At 37.0% G+C, this 11620-nt stretch overlaps 1 protein-coding gene across 4 annotated transcripts; it reads left to right on the forward strand.

Annotated features, from left to right (window-relative positions):
- The first annotated feature begins 2122 nt into the window (after positions 1-2122).
- LOC131536459 (gastrula zinc finger protein XlCGF49.1-like) lies at positions 2123-10961 on the forward strand. 4 transcript variants are annotated; one of them, XM_058769388.1, is made up of 3 exons: positions 2184-2203; positions 2456-2549; positions 9082-10961. In XM_058769388.1, exons 1-3 carry the CDS (start codon positions 2201-2203, stop codon positions 9921-9923), a joined length of 939 nt encoding a protein of 312 aa, XP_058625371.1. In that variant the 5' UTR covers positions 2184-2200; the 3' UTR covers positions 9924-10961. The 4 variants fall into 4 exon arrangements, with proteins under 4 accessions (XP_058625370.1, XP_058625371.1, XP_058625373.1 ...); XM_058769387.1 differs by having other exon boundaries at positions 2123-2549; XM_058769390.1 differs by lacking the exons at positions 2184-2203; positions 2456-2549 and adding an exon at positions 6816-7190 and having other exon boundaries at positions 9082-10960.
- The last annotated feature ends 659 nt before the right edge of the window (positions 10962-11620 follow it).

Below are 11620 nucleotides of genomic sequence, written 5' to 3' on the forward strand. Positions count from 1 at the left end.
TCAAAGATGTCCATCTAGCGCATATTTACATAGAACAGCTATTAAAAAGCAGCAAAGCTTTGTAAACAGCTCAGAACACTGAAAGAATCATCTGACTGGTACACACTCACATGAATGAAAACTGAACTGTGTAAAGTTTTCTATAGAAAGTTTTTTTATACATTACAAATGACATTTTACAAATATACACTATTAAGTTCGCCATGGACAATTACTACATTAAAAATACATAAACTTTACATTAAAACTGATTTTATATTAGTGTTTATATAAGGCCGTGTCAGAGAATTTGATGCTGTTCCACTGAAACACCTCTGTTTTACATTATAAATAAATTCTGTCATATCAAACCCTTTCTCTGATTTCATGATGGACTTAAGAAAAGATCATGGAGAATTTAATACATTAATAACCCTACAAGGTTGATGTACAAATCTACAGGTCTCGATCATGCTAATGTTTATAGAACACAACTGCAATTACAAAGAAATGTAGCTTATATGCCATTGCACAATTAAACTGAGGGCAAATAGCTCACCAACGTCTGATTGGGCTAGTCAACATTATAAAAAAACGACTGTGATTCATCAGCTCCAGTGGCGCAGATGGCCAAGCGTGTGCCGTGCCGAACCCGAGTTCAAGCCCGCCTTTTGCCAAACTTTTTTCGTCCCTTTTCAAACCTCGTATCACATCATAAAGGCATTTATTTTCAATAAAAATGAAGGAAATAATCAAAAGATTGAAAATAAAGTATCAGGTAGGTTTAGGGTAGGTCTAGGGAGGGCTTTTATTGTCCCAATAAGGTGGCATATATTTAATAATTTCAATTAAAGTTGTAATTATTGCATACTGTTTTATAATGTACTACAATACTGAAGTGCAGATAATGGCCACTATTTGCAACAAGTAGTATAAATTACAGAAATTCTTGCTATTTTAACAGTGTAAATAGAATCTATAGCTATTTGCATTTACGTTACATTTATGTTTAGTCATTTAGCAGATGCTTTCATCCAAAGAGACTTACAAATGAGGACAATGGAAGTAATCAAAATCAACAACAGAGCAATGATACACAAGTGCTATGACAAGTCTCAGTTAGCTTAACGTAGTACACGTAGCAAGGATTTTTTTAAATTATATAATAAATAAATAGAAAAAGAATAGAGCAAGCTGTAGAGGCCTTTTTTAGTTTTTGTTAATTGTATAATAAGTAAAAAGAAAAGGAATAGATTGAATAGAAAAAGAATAGAGAATCTAGTGTTAGTTTATATATATGTATATATATATATGTAGAGTTCATTTGCAAAAACCGATAACCGATAACAGAAATCACGTTTTTTTTTATTGCACATTCCAAGTAATATCAATCAAACTGCAGTTGGGTTGTTTTGATTAAGTAATAATAACTAAACATATATAGGCAACTTGCAAAATTAAAGTTCATTGAAAGTATTTTTTTTTTTACATATTTACATATTAAAAGTTTTTTTTTATAACAAAAGCAGATAACGCCAACAGTCGTTTTTTGGCAAAAGCAGATAACTCCACATTTCATGTTTTAGAGTTTTAAAAATCTCAGATGACAATGTAGATGCCTGACAAACGTTGTTGTTGTTGTGATCATAAACTGTAGTAGCCTTGTCACCTGACCTGAATACAGTGCGTTGATTCGCTAAAATGGACTTGTCGGCTTCTGTTCAAAAACAACAAGGGCGCTTGTCGGCTTCTGCAGTAAAACGTGAACTCACGATGCTTTGAAAGTTAAACTAACAAATAAATGAAATATCAGCACACTACTGAGTTCTGGGCCTCAGATGTTTCTCCAGGGATCCCTCAATCAGAACTAACTCAGCCATAGAAAACTGAACCCTTTTAACAAATCAGACCAAGCCATTTTATAACAGGGGGTCTCACAGGATCTTAATTCAAAATTTAACACATGATACCGCAAAGAAAAAATAAGTATATAAAATGTACAAATAAACTTTATAAACATATGAAATTACATTCAACAAACTTTATTAGTTCAGCTAATAGTTTTTGCTGTGGTATAAATGGTTCTAATTGAGTCTTATTGCACACAGTTATACATATTTATAACCAAGAAATCAACTATGAATGACTTTTAATTTGGTAAGGCGCTGTGACGTCATAAGTCTGCACCGCTCTCTTCCATCTGTTGAGATTCGGCTGAAGAATGGTTTGTGTTTTTAAACATTTACAGTGTTTACATCAATGCAAACCGTTCAGTCTGTTTAATAGTTTTTACAAGCCGTGTAAAGTTAATTCATTGACATTGATTGTAACATTGTAGCGCTTTATCTATCGATTATTATTCTTTTGAGCAAGTAAAGCTCATGAATCAGTTTATCATAAACACGAATTCAATCATTGACAAGTATTGATGGAGTCAATTCAATCAATTGCTGTGTGTTTGGACTCTATTACAAAGATGACGTTTATTAAAGAGGAGAGAGAAGATGTGAAGATTGAAGAAAAATTCAATCAAAATTCAGTCAAACAAGAAGATACTGAGGAACAAACAGGTTGGTTTTCATTCTCATTTGATGCTTATTAAAAAGCCAAGCTTTACAGAAAAATGCATTTTATTTTTGAAGCATATCCAAGGGTGTATCCAAAAATTGTTTAAATGAACACTGTATGCTAAATTAATTGTAAATCATGTTTAATGATGTTCCTCCCAGGGAGTGGATAAGTGGTATGATAATGACATAATCGAGTAATAATTAGGGCTGTCAATGAAATCATTTTTAAATAAAACAATTACATGATTCTCTCATGAATTAATCTAATTAATCACAAATAATTACATATCAATAATTATGGAGAAAAAAACTCAAATATTTAAAAGTTAATTATTATTTCAGACATGGGCATTGAATACACAACACAAACACAACAAGTGGCCTTTTCCAAAAAAATTTATTCTGTCACATCATTATTTCAAAGCATATTCTTGTATTTTTTCTGCATGTTTCTGGCTACTGCATCACATCTGGCTCATTAACAGGATAGTCCACCCAAAAATGAAATTTTAGTTTGGTAATTATGCATTTATTAGTAATTTATTATTTATGTATTAATAACTATTTAAATCTATTCTACCAGATTACACTGCCAAGCAAAGTAATATAAATGCTCACCCTAGGCAGCATGTTAATTCTGACCCTGCAGTCTAGCACAAATTGACCCTTCACAAAGACCCGCCCCCCTTAGTTACTGTTGCTACGTCTGACAAACCATGGCAATTTTATGCCACGCATCATGTTCTCACGCTGTGAAAAATGCATCACGGACCAAAGAAGACACTGACAATGCGCCAACATACAAGACAAAACTGGTTACTTTTGGTATGAAACAAAGTCTCAAGGTGCTTTCACACTTGGTTCGATTGCCTGGTCCGAACAAGAGTTCGATTGCTCCCCCCCTCCCCCTGCCCCCGCCCCACTGCGTTCATATTATTTGGGTCCGAACCGTGGTTCGTTTGCGTCATCAAGCCAGCAGCTGTTTACCCTGTTGCTTAGTAACGACGGCACAGGAGAAGGTGGCAAAATGCATAACATTGCTCTCTGCACTTTTATATATTGACGTTTGGAACTGTTTGTTTGGTTTACAAAGGTTTAGTGCATAACAGCACTTACGTCTGTCTTACGAATGTACTGCAAATGCTCAAATTAGGCAGTTGTGGCCTAATGGTTAGAGAATCTGACTCGTAACCCAAAGGTCCAGCAGGAATTGTAGGTGGGGGGAGTGAATGTACAGCGCTCTCTCCACCCTCAATACCACAACTGAGGTGCCCTCGAGCAAGGCACCGAACCCCCAACTGCTCCCCAGGCGCCGCAGCATAAATGGCTGCCAACTGCTCCAGGTGTGTTCACGGTGTGTGTGTGCACTTTGGATGGGTTAAATGCAGAGCACAAATTCACCTCACTTTCTTCACTAAAGAGCGCTGAAAGCGAACAGAAATGAGACATACAGCTGACTACTGACTGCTTGCAGCGCGTCAGTCACGCTCGTCAGGAAACCGTGACATGGACTGTACCCCAGACCACCTTTTTTGGCGGACTCGGGTACACGAGTGCAATCAGAGTGCACCCGAGGTCGGAAGACAGCGTTCACAATATCCAAATGAACTGAATTCTGATGTCAACCGTACCCAGGTGCGCACCAAAAGTGCTAGTGTGAAAGCACCCTTAGTGTTCAAATTTTGTACGTTTTTTTTTTTTAAAGAAATGTGGCTCTTTAATGTGTCGTGACAGATCGCTGTAGCGCCTCAGTTCAAGCACCACATGAACCGATCATCTCTTCTTCTTTACTACTCATAGCACGAAATAAACATGAATGAACATCAGAAGGTATCTTGTTTCAACCGTGAAAAGATGTCAGTACACCAATTTTCAAGTTCAAGTCCACCGACGCTAATCTAATCTCGTTTGGTTTGTTTGTCAGACAAAAATCACGGATTCGGCGAAGGGTCACGTTTCACACGTCTCTTTAAATAGATTTTTAGTTATATAAGGTCTTTGTGTCATTTGGAGTGACCACTCGTCATGTGGTGCGACCAATAATAACAATAACTAATACATTTAAAAATAAAATAACACATTTCTGTGGTTGAAATATAAATCACTGCTAAAGTATGCTTAAGTGAATGGTATTTTTAAAACATTTTTATCAGTTTCATGCAATTTGCAGGAAAAATAAGTCTATTAACTATATTTAAGACAGCAACTCTGAAATTATAAAACAAAAATAAGAGGTCATTTACAAAAACTCAAATTAAATGCAAATATACTTTATATAATTTATATAAAATACTTTGTTTCTAAACACTTTAATTACTGAGAACATTTTTTATCCACAAATATTTTTATCTAGAGCCAAATGTGCTTCGTTCAATGGGTACTGATCCATCCTTAAACCAAATTTGAACTTTTACATTTTTTGGGGTGATTTAAAAAAAAAAAAGTAATGAATGGATTTTTATCAGGGTAGTTATATGTAAAAGTGAAATTTGCATCTGATGTCCCCTTTAAAAACAAGCAGAAACAGAAAATTTGTGCGTGAAAGCTATGTACGAACGTTTTCACGAACAAATCATGATTCACTAAAACTTTCATACCGAAATTTATTCTAAATATAAGAAAAAAATATACAAACAGCTTTTTTTCCCGATTTGTCACTCGCCGACAGGTTTTGATAAATCACCGACAAATGCCGAAATCGGAGGCAAATCGCTGCTTGTTCATCGCGCAGTGTGAATTATCAAAGATGCGATCTGAAAGAATCGCAGACGCCTGTGAAATATTTGGCATGCTAAATATCTGGAGCTGTCGGCATAGCCACGGGAACATATTTTATCTGGGGGGTGCTGGGGGGGGCGGGGCTTGATGTGGCAGGGCGGGGCCACGGTGGGGGATTTTTGGCAAAATCCTATAAACAGCCCAAACTCTTATAGATTAACATACAAATGAAGATGTAGCCTATATGTGAACCAATAACCTATATATTTGTGCTTTTGTGATTTTAGTTCAAGAATGTTTTCTTTAATATTTCTATTATTTAAGCGGATTTTATTAAATATTAACATCGCTGATACGCAAAAGTTTTGGCCAATGCACTTTATCGAATTCTCTCATCAGAAACATCAAAGTGCAGATGTAACCTACCTACGTGCGATGTAAGAGATTAATTCATCAAACACTGCAGACAACATCACTGATTATAGCTTATAGTTTTTTTTAGAGTGCTTACACTCACGCTTCAGTAATATTCTTTGATAATGCAAATGTTCTTTGTTCGCTGTATAATTTGTTCGTTGTTTGAATAATAGTGGACATGCGCGTTATAATTAAACTTAAAATGTCTTTTATTAAAGGTGATCAGGTTAAATTCAAATTCAGTCCTATTAAAATATTTTGACATAATATGGATAGCCTACTTGCCTAAAATGTTATGATGTGCATAGTTAATAGATTACATTAGGCTACAGATTAGACTACAGTGGTTTGAGTGCATTTGACCAGAGACTAGAGCGCCATTAAAGAGCAGTGCTTATTGACGGTGGCCATCTTGAGAAGCGAAAGCTTCGGAAAACAGCTCATAAAAAGGACGAGGACGTGAATGGTTTTTACAAGTCGGAATGTAAAATTACGGTAACATTGCGTGAACATTCACGTGAAATTCTGTCAGTGTGAGGGGGAGATGTAGGGACGCGCGCCGCGAGGCACGCAAGAAAAATACAACCACACTAGGCTATATATTTCTGGTCAGTTTAATAAATAATCACAAAAATTAAGTATCTTGGGGATGATCAAGGGGCAAAAGGAAAATCTCAGACCCGGCCCTGCGGCGGGGGGTGCTGCAGCACCCTCAGCACACCTAGTTCCCGCGGCCATGGCTGTCGGCGATTCACAATCCTGCTGTGTGCAATGATTTCTGACTGAAAACTCGGCGATGACCTGAAGCCAATGAGAGAGCAAGATACAGGGCAGAGGGAAGTTTGGGGAGGAGTTATAGACCAAAATATAAGTATTTTAATAGGTATATGTACAATTATATCATACAGAAACAAGCACAAACATTTGCTTGACCAGCCGCAACATCAGCATAACAGTTACTGCAAAATTATTATTTACCTCCACCTCTTTGCAGAACACACAATCCCTGTTCCCTGCATCTCCCTCCTGCATAATCCGTTTTTGTTTTTTTTCTGGAAATCTGAACGCACAGACAATTTACGGGCTATATTTAAAAAAAATAATTCCAGTCACTCCAGAACAACGGGCTGACGCACGCAGGTTCTCACGATATTTCCTTATCACTTCTCGCGTGTGTTTTGGTGTGAAACGTAGTTTGCGGATCAGACAGAGTTGTCAGCGATTCTTCCTATTGTAAAGTCATGCAATGTGAAAGCCCCTGTCGCCGATCCATCGTGCAATGTGAACACAGCAGCGACTGAATGCTACCCCAGATAGTTACGCAGTGTGAAAACAACGGCGATCCGACGAGTTTGAAAGTCGTGCAGTGTGAACTTGGCATTACACGGCACCACCTTCAGGGTACAATGTTTGAACCATTGGGTGCACATGGTCCGCTAGAATGGTTCGGTCATCCTTGGCAGTGACGTGTCCATCGAGCACAAGTATTGGGCCTGATATTGTGAGGTACAGATGAATATTCAAGTCAAGTTCACGTAAACTCTTCTCTCCGCTGCGGCTGTCTGTCATCCTCTATTCAACATTTAAACTGCGTGTCATGTTCGGTTATGACAGTCAAGACGATAAAACTCTCTCCAAGATGATTAAAGGGTTAGTTCACCCCAAAATGAAAATTCTGTCATTAATTACTCACCCTCATGTCGTTCCAAACCCGTAAGACCTCCTTTCATCTTCAGAACACAAATTAAGATATTTTTGATGAAATCGGAGAGCTCTCTGACAATTCATAGACAGCAACGCAACGTTAATGTTCCCAGGTCCAGAAACGTAGTAAGGACATCGGTAAAACAGTCCATGTGACATCAGTGGCTCAACTTCAGTTTTGCGATGATACAATAATTTTTTTTTTTTTGCGCAAAGAAAAAAAAAATAATTTACTCAATTCTTCTCCCCTGAGTTATGTCTTCCGCCATTTTAGAGAGTATCACAAAGCATGCGCACACTTTCACCCAAGTGTAAACAATGCTGAAGATTACGTTCATGTGTGCGCTTTCCCCCCCAAATGTAAACAACGCTGATTACATCAAATACGTTCTTGGGTACTCTCCAAAATGGCGGAAGACGTAACTCGGAGGAAAAGAATTGAGTAAATTATTTTTGTTTTCTTTGCGCAAAAAAAAAAAAATTATTGTATCATCGCAAAACTGAAGTTGAGCCACTTTGATGAAAGGTGTTGATCCACTTCAGATGTTGACTACTATAGTATATATTTACATATAAATATATTACTTGTTTTTCATTAATGTATTTTACAACAATACAAAGAGGAATGTGTACCAGATTTAGTCCTACACTTATTCACTTTTATTTGTTCCCCACTAAATTATTTTTATTTTCATTAAAAGTTTACTATTTTATAAAATTATTGTACACTCATAATTTTTCTAGAGTAACTTTTGCTACTGAATTCATAGTCATAGATTATAATTACATATTTTTTGTTTGTCATTTTTCTTTGTAATGAAGCTCTCTGTATTTAGTAGATTGTGTGTTACATACAAAAGAGTGATGATCAGGTCAACACACATTAAGGTATAAAAATTATAGACTGATTTTTAAAAAACTGCGCTGGTATCGGATCGATATCGGTATCGGCAGATACTCAGAATTTTTGGTACCATATCGGGATTGGTTCTGAAAAAGTGGTAATTTGTAAATTTAATAAACACAGTTTATGTATTATGATGGGGCTTAAATCCTTAAATGTGAATTTCTCTGCAAAACTGGACAGTTCATTAGATACCTTTTTTTTCTGATATTTTAGACAAATGGTAGATTTGTCCTGGGCCAAACTGTGCTTGTTTTTGATAAAGGGTTTAATAACTGCGAGCATGACCATTTTTGGGAAGTGTCCTAAACAAAGTAAAAGAGTTTACAATATAATACGATAAGAGTTTCTAAAGTTATATGCATCACCTTCAATAGATTAGTGCATATACTATCTAACATACATGTTTGTTAAAGCAATAAGCCCCAAGAAGCCGTGGTTCACAGGGCTTATTGCTTTTATAAAACTGTTATTCCATATACGTACAGTATGTAGCAGAGCTTCACAAAATAAAACAAGACAAATAAAATGGTATTAATAAAAATATTATTTTTCCGCCAAACAATGTTGTTCCTCAGAAAAGGTTGTGGTTGCAACAAAGTGGTTGCCGAGCAACACACAGACGTAAACAAAGGTGTATGTTTATAGAGTAATTTACAACAGCTTCGAACGCGGCTCAACCAATCAGAATCAAGGACCGGAACTATCCGTTTTATAATAATGTTTTGATGTCTGTTTCTTTGTGTTATTAAACTGGGCTAACTTTGATTTGTCCTTTTTTCACCCTAGACCTTATGCAGCTGAAAGAGGAGTGCACAGTACCGAATGAAACGGAAGAGAAAGAACAATATGAGACTCATCGTGATTTTATAACCGGAGAAGAATCTTTCGGTTGGCCACAGATTAAAGAGACTTTCTCACAGAAAACAGCTCATAAAACAGGAACTAAAAGTTATTTCTCTTCTTTTCACTGTGAAAACAGTCTCAATGAACATGGAAACCTTACAGTCAACATGAGAATTCACACTGGAGAGAAGCCTTCCATCTGCCCTGAGTGTGGAAAGAGTTTCAAACAATATGGATACCTTAAAATCCACATGAGAGTTCACACTGGAGAGAAGCCTTACACCTGCCAACAGTGTGGAGTCAGTTTCTCTTATGAAGAAAACCTTAAAGTCCACATGAGAATTCACCCCGGAAAGAAGCCTTTCACCTGCCAACAGTGTGGAGTCAGTTTCTCTTATGAAGAAAACCTTAAAGTCCACATGAGAATTCATACCGGAAAGAAGCCTTTCACCTGCCAACAGTGTGGAAAAATATTCAGTAGAGAAAGAAGCCTTAATGACCACATGATAATTCATACAGGAGAGAGTCCTTTTATCTGCCATCAGTGTGGAAAAATTTTCAACCGAAAAGAAAGCCTTAACAGACACATGAGAATTCACACTGGAGAGGATTGTTATGTGTGCCATCAATGTGGAAAAAGTTTCAACCGGAAAGAAAACCTTAACAAACACGTGACAATTCACACTAAAGAAAAACCTTATACATGCTCTCAGTGTGGAGAGAGTTTCGATCTACATGGAAGCCTTGAAGCCCACATGAGAGTTCACACTGGAGACAAGCCTTAGACCTGCCCTGAGTGTGAAAAGAGTTTTGGTCAACATAAAAGCCTTAAAGTGCACATGAAAGTTCATACTAGAAAGAGTTGTTTTATCTGCCAACTGTGTGGAATGAGCTTCATTCATAAAGGATTCCATAATAGACACATGAGAACTCACACTGAAGAAAAGCGTTACGTGTGGAAAAAGTTTCAGCTGAAAAGGAAGCCTTAAACACATGAGAATTCACACAAGAGAAAAACTTTATACATGCCCTCAGTGTGGAGAGAGTTTCGATCTACATGGAAGCCTTAAAGCCCACATTAGAGTTCACACTGGAGAGAGTCCCTTCACCTGCCAACAGTGTGGAAAAAGCTTTACTCAAAAATCAAACCGTAACTGTCACATGAGAAAATTACATGGCATATTTTCAATTCAGTAATGGTTTTTAAGTCAGTGTGGTTCAGTCCTGAATAAGTCTCATCTATATTTTTGCATATGGCAGATGTTGCATCAAACATTCTAGATTTTTTACATTGTGAATATAGTGTTTATTTGCAAATATTGCAGTACTTCTTGGCTTGGATGTTTGGCTGTGTCTTTGTTTTCTGCCTTGTTATATCAGTTTGCTAAACACCAAGAGCTTCATCAAGCCATTCCCATAAAAGCAGTCATCATTCAAATTAATGCACGACTGTACATTATCGGTATAGCATGTGTGAAAGACTAGCACAATTATGAATTTTTTTATGACGAATAAACTTTTCAATGAGTAAACCTGTCTGTCTATTAATGTATTATTTTCAAATTATTATTTAAAATTATTGTCCCTGGTTTACCAGGGTACTCTTGTAATAAAGTAACCGTGGTTGGGACAGATGCGATCTAATCCTGTTTACATGAAATAAGCCGGCTCCTGAGCAGGTTTAAGCTTATGGACCTGTTGCTATGACAACAACTCCGGGATGAGCTATGGAAGAACCAAACAATCCAAGATCATGCCAAACCGTCAACAGTAAAATCCAGCTAACCAAGTTAGCGTCGTACAGTGAATGGCCCCCGGTAGACTCTGGTGTATATTCAGCAGGATTCTATATTGAAAATGTGCTGTGTGGCACCGATAGATTTGGGGTACTCAATCTTGGACTTTGAGTCAGACTCAAAACCTGGATATTTTACGCAATATAGAAATCCTAGCCAAGACATATCTGGACAGAAAAGAGGACATATGGTCACACTGTAGAAAGACATCATTCCTTGTCAAAATATTTACCTACTTGAAAATAAAATAAAAGTCAACATTATTTTATCTGTATATGCACATTATCACCCTCATCATCAAAGTGAAAATAATTGGTGAAATACCTGGTTTGGTAAAGTGATCAGCCCTTTATGCCGAGTTCACACTGCACGATTCGGATCACTGCTCATCTCATATTTCACGACTGTCTGGGGTAGCATCTAGTTGCTGTTGTGAGCACGTGACACAATGGACCGGCAACAGTGGGTCAAACATTACTTCAAGAATGAGCCACACTGCTGACGTGATCTAATCGCTGGCACACCCTGAGCACATGTGAGTTAAAGTATTCCTCTTATCGGCAAGACATATTGGCATAATTTGTCACATCGGGCTGATGCCGATATTTACATTTAAAGCCATTATCAGCCGATTCCGATATCAGTCCGATAATATTGTGCATCCCTAATAACTGTTTACATGCACC

This window comes from Onychostoma macrolepis, chromosome 03, assembly GCF_012432095.1.
Source record: "Onychostoma macrolepis isolate SWU-2019 chromosome 03, ASM1243209v1, whole genome shotgun sequence".
NCBI lineage: Eukaryota > Metazoa > Chordata > Actinopteri > Cypriniformes > Cyprinidae > Onychostoma > Onychostoma macrolepis.